The 22,488-nt window shown below is 37.2% G+C and overlaps 1 protein-coding gene across 1 annotated transcript; it reads left to right on the top strand.

Moving 5' to 3' along the window:
• The first annotated feature begins 4,429 nt into the window (after positions 1-4,429).
• On the top strand, positions 4,430-22,055 carry brap (BRCA1 associated protein). Its single transcript, XM_039677865.2, has 12 exons — positions 4,430-4,731; positions 5,245-5,412; positions 5,922-6,105; positions 6,370-6,559; positions 10,054-10,167; positions 10,466-10,614; positions 13,312-13,387; positions 15,762-15,900; positions 17,267-17,376; positions 17,655-17,744; positions 17,856-17,959; positions 19,652-22,055. Exons 1-12 carry the CDS (start codon positions 4,653-4,655, stop codon positions 20,016-20,018), a joined length of 1,770 nt encoding a protein of 589 aa, XP_039533799.1. The 5' UTR covers positions 4,430-4,652; the 3' UTR covers positions 20,019-22,055.
• Positions 22,056-22,488: the final 433 nt, after the last annotated feature.

The following is a 22,488-nucleotide window of genomic DNA, read 5'->3' on the forward strand; positions in this document are numbered from 1 at the left end:
CAAATGCAGGTCATGTGATGTGCTGTCGTGTCTCTGGACCGGAGCTGTGGCGGTTTGCGTGACACTAACGCGAAATCAGACTTCATTCGCCTCAATAAAAGCATATCTGAATCGTTCCCTATCCCCTATATAGTGCACTCTGTGCCGTTCACCATGTAGAAAACTGAAAATGTGTGAAGAGTGACCGATTTCAGCCGCAGCTTCTGTGTCTATTTATAGTGGAGCTTCAGATTCTAGAGAGCATTTGATTGGACAGAAAATCTGATGAGAAGCTCAAGCTCAAACCAACTGGTGCGCAACTTTTACTTCCTGGGTTGAACGACGTGTTTCTTGGAAAACATCAAAAATGTTTATCTTAAAGCTACACGGTGTAACTCCTTTAGTTCATTCTTAGCTAAAAACACTTAGTTCTTTCAAAAATATATGTGCTCATTAATGTATATTTACTTCGTTCAAGTAATAAAGCATTCTTGCGTTGTATAATATGCCATTAAAAATACATACGGGTAAGGGGTTCTAATGTCGGTCGCCATGTTGCCCCTCCATCTTGAAAGTACATTAGCCAAAGAGGGACATACCCGTTAATTCAAGCAGTCATGGACGAGGTCGAACTGGAAGCCATGTTAATCTTGGACTACATTGGCCACCGTAGGAGTTAAAACGAAATCGGAATTGAGAGGAACAGAAACTAATATTCACTGGATGATCATATACCTTTTCACCGCTAGATGGAGGTAAAAATCACACAGTGTAGCTTAAAAGTTTTAAAGTATAAATGTAGCACATCAACAGTGGTCAGTGAAGGAAAACAAATTTATTAAATGTTTCATAAATGTTAAACCGTATTTTCAACTGAAAAATGTGAGTGTTTACCATTTTGAGGCCAATAAGATTAAGCTAAGCATTCCAGGTGTCACACATTAGCTTTTGTCTTTATGTACTTCCTGGCCATTAAGTTCAAGTTTCAGCTTTGCTTTTGTAATGGTAAAAGTGTGACCACGCTGGTCAGACTGATTAGATTAGCGTCTCTGGTGATCTGCTGAATCATTTACATTTGCTTTGTTTCAAGAGACTCCTCCTCAATGTAACTCCTCCAGATTAGCATCTCAAGGCACAGAAAACTGCGATGCTGATGAACTGAGGTGCCTGTTGAATCATATACATTTGCTTTTGTTTCAGTTTCTCCCCCCACCATGTAAACTCCTCCCCTCTAAATGTATAAATTGTAAGGGAATGTTTTCCCTTAGTTAGACTATCCTTGAGATGAAATTGTCACAACTTTAGTACCGCGGGGGTAGTTGTAATTATTTGATTGGCACATTTTGGGTTTTAGTCATGGTCTGAGGAAAGGATAAAATAAGATCGTAACTGTTGCTCTGGCTCTCTTTTATTCTCTGGGGTCCCTTTCTTGGTGCTCTCACTTTACCTCCTCTTCTCTCTCTCTCTCTCTCTCTGGTAACCGTAACCATATTTTGTCATTAAACATTTTCAATTACAAAGGATGTGCTAACTAGTTTTGATTTGCTATTGACTTTGAAGTGCTATATATAAATTGTAATACAATATCATCACTCTATATAGCAACGCTCTCCCATATATTTGGCTATATTTGTAACTGAGCTCATTTCTGTCGTTGGCATAAGTAGCTGTGGGTGGTAGACTTTACAGTCCATGGTGGTAGACAATAAATATACAGTTTTCTACCATCTTGCTGACAAAGTTTCTTTAAAAGTAGTGAGAGACTGTAAGTTTTGAAGGCTTATATCTTCTAAATTCAAATTTTGTCATTGTTTTGGAGCACACTAACAAATTCATAGGTATCTTGCTATTACTATCTTGTGGCCACAAGTTACTATCTTGTGGCCACGAGTTACTATCTTGTGGCCACGAGTTACTATCTTGAGGCCACGAGTTACTATCTTGAGGCCACGAGTTACTATCTTGAGGCCACGAGTTACTATCTTGAGGCCACGAGTTACTATCTTGTGGCCACGAGTTACTATCTTGAGGCCACGAGTTACTATCTTGTGGCCACGAGTTACTATCTTGAGGCCACGAGTTACTATCTTGAGGCCACGAGTTACTATCTTGAGGCCACGAGTTACTATCTTGAGGCCACGAGTTACTTTCTTGTGGCCACGAGTTACTATCTTGAGGCCACGAGTTACTATCTTGAGGCCACGAGTTACTATCTTGAGGCCACGAGTTACTATCTTGTGGCCACGAGTTACTATCTTGAGGCCACGAGTTACTATCTTGTGGCCACGAGTTACTATCTTGAGGCCACGAGTTACTATCTTGAGGCCACGAGTTACTTTCTTGTGGCCACGAGTTACTATCTTGAGGCCACGAGTTACTATCTTGAGGCCACGAGTTACTATCTTGAGGCCACGAGTTACTATCTTGAGGCCACGAGTTACTATCTTGTGGCCACGAGTTACTATCTTGAGGCCACGAGTTACTATCTTGAGGCCACGAGTTACTATCTTGAGGCCACGAGTTACTATCTTGAGGCCACGAGTTACTATCTTGTGGCCACGAGTTACTATCTTGTGGCCACGAGTTACTATCTTGAGGCCACGAGTTACTATCTTGAGGCCACGAGTTAGTATCTTGAGGCCACGAGTTACTATCTTGAGGCCACGAGTTACTATCTTGAGGCCACGAGTTACTATCTTGAGGCCACGAGTTACTATCTTGAGGCCACGAGTTACTATCTTGTGGCCACGAGTTACTATCTTGAGGCCACGAGTTACTATCTTGTGGCCACGAGTTACTATCTTGAGGCCACGAGTTACTATCTTGTGGCCACGAGTTACTATCTTGAGGCAGCGAGTTACTATCTTGAGGCCACGAGTTACTATCTTGAGGCCACGAGTTACTATCTTGAGGCCACGAGTTACTATCTTGAGGCCACGAGTTACTATCTTGTGGCCACGAGTTACTATCTTGAGGCCACGAGTTACTATCTTGTGGCCACGAGTTACTATCTTGAGGCCACGAGTTACTATCTTGAGGCCACGAGTTACTATCTTGAGGCCACGAGTTACTATCTTGAGGCCACGAGTTACTATCTCGAGGCCACGAGTTACTATCTCGTGGCCACGAGTTACTATCTCGAGGCCACGAGTTACTATCTTGAGGCCACGAGTTACTTTCTTGTGGCCACGAGTTACTATCTTGAGGCCACGAGTTACTATCTTGAGGCCACGAGTTACTATCTTGAGGCCACGAGTTACTATCTTGAGGCCACGAGTTACTATCTTGTGGCCACGAGTTACTATCTTGAGGCCACGAGTTACTATCTTGAGGCCACGAGTTACTTTCTTGTGGCCACGAGTTACTATCTTGAGGCCACGAGTTACTATCTTGAGGCCACGAGTTACTATCTTGAGGCCACGAGTTACTATCTTGTGGCCACGAGTTACTATCTTGAGGCCACGAGTTACTATCTTGAGGCCACGAGTTACTATCTTGAGGCCACGAGTTACTATCTTGTGGCCACGAGTTACTATCTTGTGGCCACGAGTTACTATCTTGAGGCCACGAGTTACTATCTTGAGGCCACGAGTTACTATCTTGAGGCCACGAGTTAGTATCTTGAGGCCACGAGTTACTATCTTGAGGCCATGAGTTACTATCTTGAGGCCACGAGTTACTATCTTGAGGCCACGAGTTACTATCTTGAGGCCACGAGTTACTATCTTGTGGCCACGAGTTACTATCTTGAGGCCACGAGTTACTATCTTGTGGCCACGAGTTACTATCTTGAGGCCACGAGTTACTATCTTGTGGCCACGAGTTACTATCTTGAGGCCACGAGTTACTATCTTGTGGCCACGAGTTACTATCTTGAGGCCACGAGTTACTATCTTGAGGCCACGAGTTACTATCTTGTGGCCACGAGTTACTATCTTGAGGCCACGGGTTACTATCTTGTGGCCACGGGTTACTATCTTGTGGCCACGAGTTACTATCTTGAGGCCACAAGATAGTTATAATTAATTTTTTTTTACCAAAGTGGGACTAGAGGGGCTCCGTAATAGGCTACTGAAAGCCAAAAAATAAAAAAACAATTGATTTAATTGGGACTTTAATTGTATATATGTATATAGAATATGATTATTTTGATTATTTATATTATATATACCAACCATTATATCTCATTATATCCAACCACAACCATTATATCATTGACAAATCGTTACTTTTTCTTATTATAAATGATCAAAAATTATACAAGGGCTTTTGTTTTGAAATCCCTCTTGCCCCCGGGATAAACGCTCTTTCGTTCTCAAGCATAATCATAAATATACAACGATATATGACACATTTAAATATTTTTAACATTATATTATTCACAAGCCTTGGTTGCTTGTCTCTTATTATAAATTACCAAGAATTATACAAGGGCTTTTGTTTTGAAATTATCCCCTTGACCCCGGAAGTAACGCAGTAATTATCGTTGGTTATCAAACGTCATTGTTGTTTTCAGGCGTTTATTCTTCTAATAATAAAGCATAATTCTATTGAGCGTTAATGGCATACGATTCTGACGAAACTCCTTTAATACGTGTACAATCTTGTGTTTGATTCCGTGTCGTGTTTGATGAGCTCGTGTTGTTATTGTCAGTTGTTGATCCTCTGAACACATGAGTGTGTCTCTGGTTGTCATCAGACTCGAGCTCGCTGATCAGTCTGATTCCCCGCAGGGTTTTCAATACTGTGCCGGTGAGTTTCACTCGTTTACTGTTAACTTACATAACGGACATTTACTTTGTTTTACCGTGGCACTGAATGATGGCTATATTCACATATCATCAATCATGGTTGGTTGTATACAAAAGTATTAATATTATCATGTTTTAGGATATATAACAACTTACCACGGTAATATTAGAAGAAGGAAAGTGCAATGTACATATTATTGTTCTTAAAGTGACATGGTATATATAAAATATAACCATCTGGTTAGTGTAATCATACAACACACCATGCATAAATACATATAAACACTAGCCATATAATTCAGAGCATCACTGACCTGAGCTAAGAGAATAGCACAGATACAAGAGAAGCACGTGACAAGATGCTGAATATCATGGTTTTCTGGTTTAATTAATCCCATGATGCATCTGAATGTCACAGAGAGCATTGACACCCTCAGTGTGTTTGAGCTTGTTTCTAGAATGTCTTTATGTTGAGTCGGGCTGCTGCTTTTTACTGGTGTCACGTGTCCCACAGTACCAGAGATGTCGGAGGACGAGATGAGAGAGAAAGCTCTGGTCTCCGCCAGAGTGACGCTGGACGGGAGAACAGACGTGGAGCGATCAGCGATCCTCCACCAGCATCTGGGCAGCCGCGTCATGAGCGACATGGTGATCGAGACCTTCCAGCCCAGCGCAGGTTCAGGTCAGTGAGTTCCTCGCTTCCACCGACACCAAGTTTGTTTATATGGCACATTCCATACACTGTGGCAATTCAAAGTGCTTTACTGAAAGGAATTGAAATAATCACAAAATAAAAGCAAGGAAATTTAAAACAGTTAAATAGATAGATGATACAGTTATAAAATTGATTAAAAAGCAAAAAGAGGATGCATAGATAAACTTCTCATCTGGTAAAAAGCCGGTGTATCATAGTTTTACTCTGAGATTTCCCCATGTTGATCACACTGTGTCTGTGGTGTTCTTGCGGCGCACCTATTGGACCTATTTTCCCCCTAAAACCGGACAGGAGGAGCTCTAGGACTGATCACGGGTCACCTCGGGTTCACCGCCCCATCAGTCCTCAATGATTTGTTCGGAAGCTCTAGGAATGGAGCCGATCCAGTCGGCACGCCACAGAACCTCGAGTTCAATCACACGTCACTCCAACACCAGTCTGTTAGTGAGTAAACGGACTGTGTTTTCTTCCATCAGGAGCTGAGGAAGGGAAAGAAGATCTGAAGTCCAGCGGAGACGTAAACGAACATGCCAAAGATGAAACGAGCGAGAGCACGACACCAGACTCTCCTTCTAAACAGCTGCCGGACCAGATCTCCTTCTTCAGCGGGAACCCGTCGGTGGAGATCGTCCACGGCATCATGCACCTCTATAAGACTAAGTTAGTCTATCTATCTATCTATCTATCTATCTATCTATCTATCTATCTATCTATCTATCTATCTATCTATCTATCTATCGTTCTCTGTCTGTCGTTCTATCTATTGTGGCTAATAGTAATACTCTCTACGGTACTGCGGTACTTTTTATATAGACCTAGTTATTTACATGGTGCCTCAATTCGTTGTGTATAAGTTTAGATAATAGACACAAAAGACACTTTGTTGCATTGTTGACTTGGTTTTGTGTGATGTTGTTTGGACAGTAAGATGACGTCACTCACAGAGGACGTGAGGCGCAGTGCGATGCTGTGTGTTCTTACTGTCCCGACCACCATGACCAGCCATGACCTCATGAGGTTTGTGGCTCCCTTCAATGACGTCATGGAGCACATGAAGATTATCCGAGACTCCACGCCCAACCAGTACATGGTGTTGGTCAAGTTCAGGAGTCAGGTGAGTCATCCGCCCATCCATCCATCCCTCAATTCATCTATCGTTCTATCAATCATTCAATCCATCTATCCATCAATCAATTTCTCCATCCATCAATAAATCCATTCCTCCATCCATTCCTCATTTCATCTATCCATTGATCCATCTATCCATCAATCCATCCATCCATCAATTCATCCCTTCCTCCACCCACCCGTCCATCCATCCATCCATCAATAAATCCATTCCTCCATCCATTCCTCATTTCATCTATCCATCGATCCATCTATCCATCAGTCCATTCATCCATCCATCCATCCATCAATTCATCCCTTCCTCCACCCACCCGTCCATCCATCTATCCATTAATCAATTTCTCCATCCATCCATCCATCCATCCATCATCCATCAATAAACCAACTCCTCCATCCATTTCTCAATTCATCTATCCATCCATCAATCGTTCCATCCATCCATCTATCCATCAATCAATTCCTCCACCCATCCATTCACCCATCAATCCATCCCTTCCTCCATCCACCCATCCATCCATTCCTCCATCCATCTATCCCTCAATTCATCTATCCATCTATTGTTCTATCAATCGTTCTATCCATCCATCCATCTATCAATCTATCCATCTATTCATCTTTTGTTCTCCATCCATCCATCTATCGATCCATCGATCTATTCTTCTTTTGTTTTATCAATTGTTTCATCCATCCATCAATCCATCCATTCCATTCATTCCTCCCTCCATCCATTCCTCATCCATCGTCCCATCCATCGTCAAATCCACTCCTCCATCCATTCCTCATTTCATCTATCCATCTATCAATCGTTCCATCCATCCATCCATCAATCAATTCCTCCACCCATCCATCCATTCCTCCATCCATCCATCCCTCAATTCATCTATCCATCTATCGTTCTATCAGTCGTTCTATCCATCCATCCATCGTTCCTTCCTTCCATCCATCTATCCATCTATCAATCCATCCATCTATTCTTCCTTTGTTTTATCAATTGTTCCATCCATCCATCCATCAATCCATCCATTCCATTCATTCCTCCCTCCATCCATCCATCCATCCATCCATCCATCCATCCATCCATCCATCCATCCAAAAAACTTTTTCCCAAATTTGTTTAAACTGTCTTTATATATCAATGCCTAGTTAAATGTAAGTACTTTGAAAAAGAGATTATAAAAATCGAGTGTCTGTAGTCCTCTCAGTGCTGCAATAAACACAGCTCATTATTCCATTCGGGATGAATTAAACGATTGGCTGGGCGTCTGTCACTCTCCCTTGCTACCATGGCTACCACCCCTGCTGCTTTAGGAGCCGCCCACATGCGTGCACACGTTTGGCTCGAGGACGTGAAGAGGCACGGACGGAAGCTAGTAATAAATAACAATTATGGTAGAGAAAGAGCAGTCACAATTCTCAGTACCTGCATATGCAGTCAGCGAATCAGTGAAGCTATTTATAGCTTTGCCTTATTTTACTAGCTCATTACCGAATCAAACTCAATATATTTTAAACTTTACCAGTATCGATATAAACATGTCCTCCTCCAGCTGACTGAGCCGCGGTCGGCATCGCGCGTTTATGTGTTTTGGGGGCGTGGCTTTGGAAGGAGGTGGGAGTAAATGGAATAATGAGCTGTGTTTATTGCAGCACTGAGAGGACTACAGACACTCGATTTTTGTAATCTCATTTTCAGAGTACTTACATTTTAATTATGCATTGATATATAAAGACAGTTTAAACAAATTTGGGGAAAATTTTTTTTTAGACAAAAACTACCTACCCTACCTTTAAGACAAACCATGTGCAAATGTATCAGTCAACACCTAGTGATGCTCTGAAGGCATTTGGCCGAAAACCAAAACCGAAAATAAATCAATTAGTTAATTATATATGCACACAATATCATATGCAGTGCATATATTTAGCAAAATGAGATATTTAGAGAGATTTTTTTTCTAGTTGACTAATGAGTTTATGGAGATTGAATAGCTTTCTTGAGGTGATTGTAAAATTGTAGTGACATTATAGTGATATATATCCTACAAGCTGTTTTATTAACGTCTTTCCCTGGTTGAAACTCTGATTGAGTGATTTCATAAGACAGGATTCACTTCGGTATTTTAATTATGTGTCTTTCAACTTACTGTCATATTTATTTAGTGCTGGAACTAGTAGTTAAGAGGAGATGAGATGATCGGTTCACGTGTGTGTGATCCTGAGGCGGCTACAGTGATCTATCACGCCATATTAAAGAGTGCTAACATTTATGTAATCATAGTATTACCTGTATAGTTGCTTTTTGCTTTGTATTTTTGTATTTCTTGACCTTAAAAAGAAAAATCAATAAACAGTTGTTAAAGGAGTAGTTCACTTTAAAAAAAAAACTTTTGCTGATAATTTACTCACCCCCATGTCATCCAAGATGTCCAGATCTTTCTTTCTTCAGTCGGAAAGAAATGAAGGTTTTTGATGAAAACATTCCAGGATTTTCTCCATATAATGGACTTCAATGGGGTCCAAACGGTTCAAGGTCCAAATGAGAGTTTCAGTGCAGCTTCAAAGGGCTTTAAACGACACCAGACGATAAATAAGGGTCTTATCTAGGACCCTTCGAGTCATGACTCGAAAAAAGATTTGTTCGTTGTGATGAACGAGTTCGAACAGGAGTCACGAACGTGCATCACAGAACAGAGCAAGGCGAGCATTTGTGCATATAAAACTTAAACTTTTTTATTTATTTTTGAAATGGCCGATCGTTTCGCTAGATAAGACCCTTATTCATCGTCTGGTGTCGTTTAAAGCCCTTTGAAGCTGCACTGAAACTCTCATTTGGACCTTGAACCGTTTGGACCCCATTGAAGTCCATTATATGGAGAAAATCCTGGAATGTTTTCATCAAAAACCTTCATTTCTTTCCGACTGAAGAAAGAAAGACATGGACATCTTGGATGACATGGGGGTGAGTAAATTATCAGCAAAAGTTTTTTTTTTTTTTAAAGTGAACTACTCCTTTAACATAAAAAAAGAAATCATATCATTACCGATGAAAATTTAGAAAGAAAGATTGTCGAAAATTGCATAAAACGCATTAACTTTCTAATACAGTACATGGACTTGTAGACGAGCGTGTATAATTCACTATTCTTCTTCTGAATATGTTTCTAGTTCAAACATGCATGGCTGAATTAAACTAGTATTTCCACTTGTCATCGTGTAGCGTTTACTAGTGAGTGAGTGAGTGGAGGCGGGGATAATTTGTATATTCAGCCACGTATACTAAATTAAGCAAGGGTGGGAAGTTACATTCAAGCTACTTCGAATTTTTCCCACAGAAAAAAAGAAGTTTAAAGATGTAATTTTTACTATTTTTAAAGTGAGAAATTTTTAAAACATTTTCCCACATGATTTGCAAAATCACCTCAAAATGAGCTTGCTGAAGTTTGTTGATGTTTAAAGTTTCATTGTTTTTAATGTCTTTAGGCCGATGCCGACAGCTTCTACACAACAAGCAACGGCCGTCAGTTCAACTCCATTGAGGATGCGGTCTGCCAGTTAGTGTATGTGGAGCGGGCAGAAGTCATCAAATCTGAAGAGGTACGGCGAGGGCCGTTTACTAAAGCAAGCAACTATTGTGATTCCAACAAACCGTTAACACTAAGTGTTACTATACTTGGTAATCTCAAAACAATCGACTTTTCCACTCTTGTTGAACACTATTGTAGGCCCATGCATTGCTTGAGTGACCAGGATTAACCTTTTTTGTTGTTGACTAGCTGTTTTAAACACACACACATTCACACACGTGTGTTTCCAGCACTGATTTACATGCACAACAATAGCGGCAGCGTTCTGGAATGTTTTGAATGATCTCAAACTCTTCATTATAAACCAGGGTGCCAGTTTGCCCGTGATGGACCTGACAGAGCTGCCCAAGTGTACGGTGTGTTTGGAGCGCATGGACGAGTCCGTGAACGGTGTGTTGACCACCCTGTGTAACCACAGCTTTCACAGCCAGTGTCTGCAGAGATGGGAGGATGCCACGTGAGTGCTGTCATTCACAAACACCGCCAAAGCAAAACTCACGGATTATTATAAAGATTAATTTCCATTTTCTTTTACATTTTTAATCCAAGGCGGTTTGAGTTGGGAAAATTATTATTAAATATTATCATTAATTTCCCGTCCTACATTATTTACAGTTATCAATACGTTATTAAGTAAAACAACTTTATTATTCCGAAATGTTTTTTGATTAAATTAAGTAAACTTTGTAGTAACTTTAAGAAATTTGACTTAAATAAAATTACAATAATAAAGTAGTGAATAAAATTACTTTATATTTAATTGTTAACACCAAGTTAAAATATAAAATAAAAATTAATATTATTATTATAAATTAGTATTTTATTACAGAAAATTCCGTATCTTCTGCTTCACCCCGCTCCTTTTCGGACATATTTCAATTATGATTTATAAGTTTTTATAGATATTGTTTCTTCCTTAGTATGTTGCAAGCAACACACATGTATATATATATATATATATATATATATATATATATATATATAGAAAGAAAGACTTTATTGTAACTTAAATTAAATTGAATGTTTTTAATGTAAAATTGTTAAAAAGTAAAAAAAAAAAACTTTATAATTTATTTTATTAAATTAAGTAATTTTTATAGTAACTTTTAAAGATTTAATGTTTTTAATTTTAAATGAAAATTTTATTTTACATTTAATTACCTAAAGTAAACACTAAGTTATAAAATAAAAATAATAATAATTCTTGTGAATTGTATTAAATGAAGTAGACTTTATAGTAACTTTGGGAGTATTTTTCCCGTATTTAGTTTGAAGTATTTCATCCACACCCTTCTCCAGTGACACATTCTTCTCATGTGACGCGGTGTTTACACGCCGTTCACTGTCTTCTGTTATTTACGTGCGTCACTTTTAATCTTTTCGTCCTGGTTCTTCACTGACGTGATAAGTTTGCTGGGCTGTTCTCTATTCTTGTTGTTGTGTGTAATTGTCATATTTGACCTCTGACCTTTGAGATGAAAGTCACAATGTCACATTTCCTTAGCACAATGGGAGTGGAAACTACTGGTTTGGTTTCAGGTTGAAGTGTTAACACACATGAATTGACACGTACATGAATTTAACCAGTGTATTTCTGAGAGAAATGATATTCAGAGGGAAATTATGATGGATTAGACTGATGATTAGGGCATGAAATGTAGGTCAAGATATTATTAGTGGTGTTTGTTAATCCACGCATCACTATTACTAATGCTTTTACATTGAGTTAGTGATGTGAACACACTCCCTAACACATCCTGTTACACATATTAAATATTAGGGCTGGGTTGAAAGTATCGATTTACCGTTTCTCATTTTGATGAACCGATATCGATTCTTAAATTCGAAGAATATTTAAATCTGACGGAACTAAACTTTATGGCGCCTCCCATCTAATAAATTTCATTACACATTCATCATATTTTTACTTAACCTGTCAAAAGTGATGTCATGCCTAGGAAAATTTTAGGGCTATGAAACGATTAATCGTGATTAATCGCATCCAAAATAAAAGTTTGTGTTTACATAATATATGTGTGTGTAGTGTGCATAATTATTTTGTATATATAAATACACACACATGCATGTATATATTTAAGAAATATTTGCATGTATATACTTTATATACATTTATACAAAATTAATATTATACATAAATATAAATATTTGATCTATTAATAACACATTTATTTTTCTTAAATATACATGCATGTTTGTGTATTTATATATATAAAATAATTATACACACTACACACACATAATTATGTAAACACGAACTTTTATTTTGAATGCGATTAATCGCGATTAATCGTTTCACAGCCCCAGAAAATTTACATCACATTTTATTAAAATATTATTAAAAATCTGTTATTGTAAGCATATTGTGTAGTTGTGCTCGAAGTCGATTGTTTTATTTGAGATAACGCAATGAAATTGTGCTGACATAAATTTTGACCTGACAAAAGAACAAAAACAAGAGAGAATATTAATAACTGATTATGTTAATATATGCTTTCTATGCATCTTTTTAGTAAAATAAAACCTGTAGTTTGCCTTTTTTTGGGTCAAATAATTTTGACAGATACAGTAAAGTACCTAAACCAAGTTTAGTGTTTTGTTCTTTCCCCATATTTAAAATATTTAAAAAATATAAAACATTTTCTCATATTTTGATGGTTTAATCAAACATTACTTTTGACCACTACTATATTTTTTTAATAAAAAAAAAAAACGAATTGGTGAACAAACAATCATATTATTAAAAAGTTATTATTATTATTATTAAAACTGGCTCAATTTAAATGTTTGTATACAAATCACCATTATTGTAATATACAGTATAACCTCCTATTATAATATGAATATTTATATAAATAATATAAAATATATTAGAATAATAAAGCAATGAACCAAATGACGGGTTTCCTGTATAGTTTAAAACAATAGTTGAAAGAGATTTTTGTCCTTGAGAAAAATTGACATAATACTGTAACTGTCCAAATGCATATTAAATTGAATCAAGATCCTAATCGAATCGCAGGCATGTGAATCAAAATTGAATCCTGAAATTGATGTCTGTCCAGCCCTATTAAATATTCTTCAATATTTGATGCACCAATGAGTGGAAGATGTTTGTGATTTGCTTGTTCCTCAGGTGTCCGGTGTGCAGATACTGTCAGACTCCTGAACCCGTGGAGGAGAACAAGTGTTTCGAGTGTGGAGTGCAAGAGGTAACACACCGGAGTAATCCTGCATCTCATTAAACTTATCCTAAATATGGCAATACTTTACATTCATACTCACAATTCTGCTGTGTTAAATATGCATTTTGTTGCACATTAAGCCTAGTTCACACTACGTGATTTTAAGCCCGATTTGCAAATCGTTGAGTCGCCGACAAGTCAGGGTGTTATCGCGTGCAAATCGTGGGCGATTAGCGGACGATTAACGCTCGCCAATCCGTTAGTGTGAAAGAGCCAACAACGCATCAAAGACAGCTCGCAGACACCTCGCAGACAGGTCACCGAGCTCAGAAAAATATCTAGCCTGCTAGATATCTCGCGCAGTCGCGCGACTCAATCTCAGTGATGTCATGAGTACAGCCAATCATGGCAACGCATGGGTTGAGGACACCAGGTAAATCTTACTTTTTCTTTTTTGCATTTTTTTTTTCTCAGAGCAGATCGAGCAAACAGTGTGCAGCACTAGTTTCTGTCTGACGTCCATATTCGCGTGTTATGTTCTTCTCTGTAGTTTCGCGTCATTTCTGGTTCGTTTTATTGCGTGGTTTTTCGTTACAAAACATGGTTTCTAGACCAGATAGAATCGTGTTGTTGTCAACTCGTTATTTGTTTGATTATTTTCTGGATTTAGACCGTACTATAGTACTGAAACAGCTCTCATTGAGTCACAAATGATATGCTCTTATCATCCGATCGTGGTTGTATCTCTATGTAGTGCGTTGTTAACTCGTGTAGTGAGTTACCTCCTGTTGTGGATCAATCACGTTGTGTTGTGTGGTGTGAACAGCTAAACAACTTGAACACTCATGATTTCACTGAGAGCAAGTCATGTAGTGTAAACTGCACAGTTCAGCCCGACATTTTAAAATCATGTAGTGTGAACAAGGCATTAGATGCATGAACATTTAACACATGTTGTTGTATTTTTATGACTAAATATGAAGGGACTGTTGTAATGGGTCATAGGTTTAGTCAGTGCTTATGTTTTACTTTATTACGGTGGGCAAGTTTTAGAATGTGATGGTTTTAATTTTGCACATAATCCATAAAAGCAACATATTTGTGCACTGTATGGATGGAATAACTTGTTAACATTAGTTAATGCATTAACTATCATGGACTAACACTGCATTAATGTTAATCAATACAACTTTTAATCTTAAAAATGTATTAGTAAATACATTTAGAGATTCAAAATAATTTTAATAAATGATTTAGATGTATTGTTAACTAATGTAGTTATTTAATGAAACCTGAAATGAATGAAAAAGGGTTTTTTAAATCATAATAATAATAAAATAAAAAAATTAGTAAAATTAAAGTCATTTATTGATTATCATAATAATTGTTAATTGCAGTCTATCTTGCGCACACACACGTGCCATTTCAGTTTTTATTTCACTTTTATCCTTTATTTATATATTTTTAGTTATATAACAGTTTCATGTTCAATTTAGTACATTTTTTAGTCAGTTTGTTTTGTCATTTTATTCGTTTTTAATTAATTAATTATTTAATTATTTTTTAAATATTGCTATTTAGTTTTTTTTTTTTCAGTTTTATTTTTTATTTATTTCCAGGTTATAATTATACTGCTTCAATTTAAAATGATTTCAGTTTATTGCCAAGGCAACATTTCACATTTTCTAATATTTATATTTTATTTTAGCTTGATTTCAATCAACAGAAATGTTGATCTTTTTTTTTTAGTTAAAGGAGTAGTTCACTTTAAAAAAAAAAATTTTGCTGATAATTTACTCACCCCCATGTCTTTCTTTCTTCAGTCGAAAAGAAATTAAGGTTTTTGATGAAAACATTCCAGGATTTTTCTCTATATAATGGACTTCAATGGGAACCAAACGGTTCAAGGTCCAAATGAGAGTTTCAGTGCAGCTTCAAAGGGCTTTAAACAATTCCAGACGATGAATAAGGGTCTTATCTAGCGAAACGATCGGTTATTTCAAAAATAAATGATTCTAACAGGAGAGTCACGAACGCGCATCACAGAACAGAGCAAGGCGAGCATTTGTGCTTATAAAACTTAAACTTTTTTATTTATTTTTGAAATGGCCGATCGTTTCGCTTGATAAGAGTCCACTAGATTCATTGTCTAGTGTCGTTTAAAGCCCTTTGAAGCTGCACTGAAACTCTCATTTGGACCCCATTGAAGTCCATTATATGGAGAAAAATGCTGGAATGTTTTCATCGAAAACCTTAATTTCTTTTTGACTGAAGAAAGAAAGACACGGACATCTTGGATGACATGGGGGTGAGTAAATTATCAGCAAGAGTTTTTTTTTAAAGTGAACTTTACTCCCTGCTTGTATTATATTTGACATGTATATGTGCTAATCTCTCCCAGAACCTGTGGATCTGTCTCATCTGCGGTCACATCGGCTGCGGACGCTACATTAGCCGTCACGCCTACAAGCACTTCGAGGAGACGCAGCACACTTACGCCATGCAGCTGACCAATCACAGGGTCTGGGACTACGCTGGAGGTGTGTGACGTCCCAGATCAGGAGCATAGATCCCAGAGATTCAAAAGTGGCTGGCAATAAATCAATAATACATGATTTAATTGATGTGCGGTCACATGTTTGAAAATAACCATTATTTCACATTCTTAAACACTCGTCCAATCAGATTAGCCCGCGTGTCCACCAAAGCGTTTTTAGCCAGCTCGCTTTGGGCGCTTGAGAGCGTGTCAGTTAAGACTCTGCTTGCTATGATTTATTTTTTTTTGTTAAATTAGATAAATCTGCTTTACAGATAAATTGTTTCTGTTGTTTCTATATACAATTTTAATACAATGCAAAGTACTTTCTCTGGCTCTTGTAAATTATTTTGTTTCGTTATTATGCTTCTTGTTGTCATCTGTTGATGTTTTACAAGCAGAATGTGGCGGTTTGTCCCGCCCCTTCTCCACTGTGATTGGACAGCTGGGTAAAAAGTGACAGTGATGAGCGCTGCTTATTACCAGAAATGTTGCCCATTCATCAGCTCTCGGCGACGGGTAAAAAGCACTGAGCAATGAGCGATTCAGTGTGAAACATACACTCAACGCCTCGTTACGCTCCTGCGTTTTCAAAAACGTGGTGAAAACAATTGGAAAGAATATGATAGCCACATGAAAGAAACGCTTTAGTGGACACACTCAGTTAGAAACTTTTAAAATTGAAATTTTTTACTTTTATAACTGGATAAAATCATATTCCGCCTACAATGTATTGCTTAAAAAATCATATTAAAGGGGTGCTATTATGCTTTTTACATGTTCATCTTGCTTTAGTGTGTAATGTTGGTGTTTGAACATGAAAAAGTTCTCTATATCAGTGTCGGTGTTTCTGAACTCATGAAACGCCTCCACTGTAGTCTCGAGTTTCTTCCGGGAACGAACACGTCACAATATTCCTCATTTAAATAATTAATATGCAGAATAAAGGGGCGGGGCCTGGTTTAGTTAGTTAATAGTGTGTTAAACTGGCTGGACATTTCCCAAACACACTGATCCAGTCAACCAATCAGAGCACAGTGTGCTTTTCAGAAGGAGGGGCTTCATAGAGACAAGAAGTAAACAGAGCGTTACTGACAGACTGGGAAGAGAGGAGCCGCAACAATGGAGAATAGGAGGGAAAATAATGAACATTCAAGCAGGAAAACCTGTTCTAGTAGAGCACAAAAACAACATTGAATTTGAAAAAGGGAATAATAGTTCAACTTTAATATTTCACTCAAAAATGTCAAATTGTGTGGAAGTGAAATGCATCGAATGTTGTTTCATGTTCACTTGAATCCTCTCTTAATGTTGTCATTTTAAACATTTTACAAAATAGTTTCTGAATATTCTGTCTTTATATCGATCAGATAACTACGTCCACCGGCTTGTTGCCAGTAAAACAGACGGGAAGATGGTGCAGTACGAGTGTGAAGGAGACACGTGTCAGGATGAGAAGATCGATGCGCTGCAGCTCGAGGTGTGTGTGTGTTCTTGTATATATGGTTTATGTGTGTAAATGTATGTAATGACATAGGTATTACAACATAAACATGGTTTATGAGGACACTTCCTGTGTCCTTGTAAACCAAATGGCTTAAAAGACATAGGAGAGAATCTACAGTTTGTACAGTATAAAAACCATTACGTGTATGGTGAGCCTCTGTAAACCACATATTGTGTGGAGAGTTGTGTTGTGTTGAGTACTCTTCTGTCAGCTTCTCTTATAATGTTTTTTAATATCTTTTTTTTCGATAGTATTCATATTTATTAACCAGCCAGCTGGATTCTCAGCGCATTTACTGGGAGAATAAAATAGTTCATCTGGAGAAAGACACAGCGGAGGAGGTGAGAACCGGACCGTTTCCATACTAATCCATAATAAACATTGTTTAAAATCATAATAATCTGCAGTTTCTCAAATGAGCTCCTCTGTGTGTGTGTGTGTGTGTCTTTTAGATCAACAACATGAAGGCCAAATTCAAGGAGACGATCGACAAGTGTGACAGTTTGGAGCGGAAACTGAACGAACTCATTAAAGAAAAACAATCCATCGAGAAAAAGTACAATTTACTTGATCATCATTCACATCACTATCATGCAAAACATTCAGGTCTCTTTATTACGGGCCAGACACAAATGTACGACGGTAACTGGGTTATTATAGTTGACTGAAACTAAAACTGTTAAATAAACCTTCATTACTTGATCTAAAAAACAAACTGAATGTATTTATTTTCAGCTATAGGCTGCAAGGTGACATAGTTTAATTTGATGCACTAACTTAAATAAACAAAATAAATTAAAAAAAATCACAAAAATACAATAATTTCTGGAAAAAATATAAATAAAAAGTAATATTCAAAATATTAATACAAACTAATTATGGAAGCTTGTTTCCGCCACAGAATGAAAAATAAAAAAGGTAATTGTGACTTTTTTGTCTCACAATTCTAGTTTACATCTCGCAATTCTGACTTTATTTCTGAGATATAAAGTCACAATTGCGTATTATAAACTCAGAAATGCATGATATAAAGTCGAAATTGTGTGTTGTGAAGTAGAATTGTGAGATATAAACTATTCTGTCATTTTTTTTCTTTAGAATTGGCCTGATAACTCGCAATTGCGAGTTTATATCTCACAATTCTGAGAAAAGATGTCAGAATTTCAAATTTCGCAATTATGTGTTATAAAGTCAGAATTGTGAGATGTAAACTTGCAATTGTGAGACAAAAATTCAGAATTGTAAGATAAAATGTCTCAATTCTGTCTTTTTTTCTCACAATTGCGACTTTATTCCTCAGAATTGTGACTTTATATCTCGCTATTGTGACTTTATTTCTCAGAATTGCGACTTTTTTTCTCACAATTGCGACTTTATTCCTCAGAATTGCAACTTTATTTCTCGCAATTGCGACTTTATTTCTCAGAATTGCAACTTTATTTCTCGCAATTGCGACTTTATTTCTCAGAATTTCGATTTTATATCTCACAATTGCGACTTCATTTCTCACAATTGCGACTTTATATCTCGCTATTGTGACTTTATTTCTCAGAATTGCAACTTTATTTCTCACAATTGCGACTATTTCTCAAAATTGCGACTTTATTTCTCAGAATTGTGAATTTATTTCTCAGAATTGTGACTATTTCTCAGAATTTTGATTTTATATCTCACAATTGCGACTTTATTTCTCAGAATCGTGACTTTATATCTCGCTATTGTAACTTTATTTCTCAGAATTGCGACTTTATTTCTCACATTTCTGACCTCATATCTTGCAGTTGTGAGATTAAAAGTCGCAATTATTATTCTTTTTTTATTCAGTGGCGGAAACAAGCTTTAAGCTATCTCTAATACTAAAATAAAACTTAAATATAGTCAAGTTAATGTTTCTTCTACAATAATAATTAGCTATCAAACTGAATAATCGCGATTCATTGCATCTAACATAATATATATATATTTATTGTTAATGCGTTGTGATTAATCGATTTGACACCACTAATAATAATACATAAAAATATGAATAAGAATTTCCTTGAAACAGTGGAAGATTTTATTTACAGTATTTTAAAACGTGATTTTATTAATGAAAGTATTTAAGTTAAAGTTCTTGGGAGGAAATTACCATGTTAAGTTTGTGAAAATCGAGTCACCTACAATGCCAATTCATCATTTTAATATTTAATATGACATTTGTGTAATATAATACACTATTGACAGGCTTTTTGTGCTGTTTTTCTGTCAGATGTTCCCAGCTGAACCTCAAAGTGGTGAAGCTCGGTCAAGAGCTGCGTGAGGAGCAGGAGATGAACCGATGCCTGCGAGCCAATCAGACGCAGCTCCAGTCGCAGCTGCAGGAGGAGGAGAGGCGGAGTCACGAGATCGCGGCCAATAAGGAAGGCCAGATCGCTGAGCTCCAGGAACAGCTGCGGGACGTCATGTTCTACCTGGAGACGCAGCAGCAGATCGACCGCATGCCCGCAGACACCCGGCAGGAGATCCAGGAGGGCCAGATCAACATCGCCGCGGCCCCTGCCCCCCCGCAGCCCGGGCCCTCGGCACACGGCTCCGGCAAACTCGGCCGGAGAGGACGATCCAAGAGGGGGAAGTAGCCGAAGACGCTGGGTTTAGTGTACTCGGTGCTTAACGGATGGAGGAAACATGTTGCACAGGCTGCTTTGGGATTGAGGGAGTTTAATATATTACATAATGTCTCACGCGAGGACACCCGTGCTGCTTAGAAATGGAGCTCGAGCTGTTTTTTATACGAAAAAACAAAGTGCTGTTCTTTTATTTTCGTATTATTTTAGTGTCCTCGTAGCTGGATGATGTCAAGATTCACGAAAGCGTGCGGATAACTCTGGAAGTTTGTTCATTGTTTGGTTTTACTTTATGTTTGTAGAAATGAGAGAATATTGCTTTCTGCAGCTCTGACTGATGAATCTCATGTTTTACTTGGAGAGGAAAAAACATTACATTTTACATCTCAAAACTCATTTCTGTTAGTATCTTTTATTGCATTAAACCAAATAAACTAAAAATCTGTAATGCTACTTTAGTGGTGAAATAAATTCTATAGTGATATACAATATTTTTTGCATTACAGTAATTCAGATTAAATGTGTTTACAGTGAGAATTTAGGAGGTGATGTTTAATCATCATGAATAATACTCGGGCTGCATTAGAGTAGTAGTTCACTTAAAAAAAAATACTTTTGCTGATAATTTACTCTCCCCCATGTCATCCAAGATGTCCATGTCTTTCTTTCTTCAGTCGAAAATAAATTAAGGTTTTTGATGAAAACATTCCAGGATTTTTCTCCATATAATGGACTTCAATGGGGTCCAAACGGTTCAAGGTCCAAAAGACAGTTTCAGTGCAAACTGTTCAAAGGGCTTTAAATGATTCCCGATGATGAATAAGGGTCTTATCAAGCGAAACGATCATTTAAAAAAACAAAAAAACAAAGTTTAAGTTTTATAAGCACAAATGCTCGCCTTGCTCTGTTCTGTGTGACTCTCCTGTTCAAACTCGTTCATCAAAATGAACGAATCTTTTTCCAAGTCAGTTCGTTCATTTCATTCGTTGAATGAACCAAATGACTCGAAAAAAGATTTGTTCATTTTGATGAACGAGTTCGAACAGGAGAGTCACGAACGCGCATCACAGAGCAGAGCAAGGCGAGCATTTGATCTTATAAAACTTAAACTTTGTTATTTATTTATTAAATGAGCGATCGTTTCGCTTGATAAGACTCTTATTCATCATCTGGAATCGTTTAAAGCTTTGAACAGTTTTCAGTTTGTACTGAAACAGTCTTTTGGACCTTGAACTGTTTGGTTCCCACTGAAGTCCATTATATGGAGAAAATCCTGGAATGTTTTCATCAAAAACCTTCATTTCTTTTCGACTGAAGAAAGAAAGACATTGACATCTTTGATGACATGGGGGTGAGGAAATTATCAGCAAAGTTTTTTTTTTTTTTTTTTTTTTTAAGTTAACTACTCCTTTAAGTTTATGCAAAATGTAATTTTTTTTTTTTTTTTATTCAATGTGAAATATGAGATTTTTCATGAGATTCACCCCAACAGAAACACATTACACGCAGTATTATCATCATTGCAGGTCACAGGTGTGCCACACAATGTCTTTGTAGTGCAAGGGCTCGTCTGCTTCTCAGATGTTTGATGTTTGCATATTTGGTTCACAGATGCACAGAATCAAGCGGCCTTCGTCATGTTTTACGATCCAACACATCCACCCACTTATTTTTAGAAAGTTAAACAGTCACTCTTTGTATTGGTTTCCACACCCTTCTTCTCATAGGTTTCAGATGTGTGGGATTGGTGTATTAATACCTTTTGATAGGAAAGATCTAACAAGCCTCAAACTAAACATTTGTGATTGTCAAACTGTTAAAGCTACAAATAAAAGCACTTGCTTGTGTCAGTCTTCGCTTTCCATCACAGCACACAAGCCGCACAAGAAAGCAAGTTATATAGACTACAGGCATCAGTCTTACTTAAATCGCTTATAATAAAGGCAGGTGTGGTGAGACACATCAGTTTAAGACAAAAGGTCATGTTTTGAATGGGTGTCAATGGAGAAATGTCTTCGCAACGCTAAATAAACTACTTTTGGGAGGAAATGGCTTGTTGCTGTAACATTTTTATTTCAGAGTGAGCTTTATTTAAAGTTAACAATGAAAAAAAAAGCTTTTTTAAGAGAAGTCACTGTGCTACTCATTCATCTGGTATCTGCAAACAGTGACTTAAAAATCATTCAAAATGATCATTCAGTAAGTCATGTAACCGTGTATTATATGTCTCTAAGGCTTTTGTCTTTCAAACATATTCAAATTCACGTCATTTCTTTTTTTGTTGTTAGCTGAACCTCTTTGTCCTGATATTTTCTAAAAGAACTCCATGAGATTTTAAGTTTATAAGTTATGACAAAAATGATGATGATAATAAAATTAAGTTCACGGATCTTTTATGATGGTTAATGGTCACATGACACGGAGGTAAACTAATAAAAAAAAACATTTTAGTGTTTAACTTTGTTTTAATTTGACATTTTTA

Source organism: Pimephales promelas, chromosome 23, assembly GCF_988280905.1.
Source record: "Pimephales promelas chromosome 23, fPimPro1.hap1.1, whole genome shotgun sequence".
NCBI classification, from domain to species: Eukaryota; Metazoa; Chordata; class Actinopteri; order Cypriniformes; family Leuciscidae; genus Pimephales; species Pimephales promelas.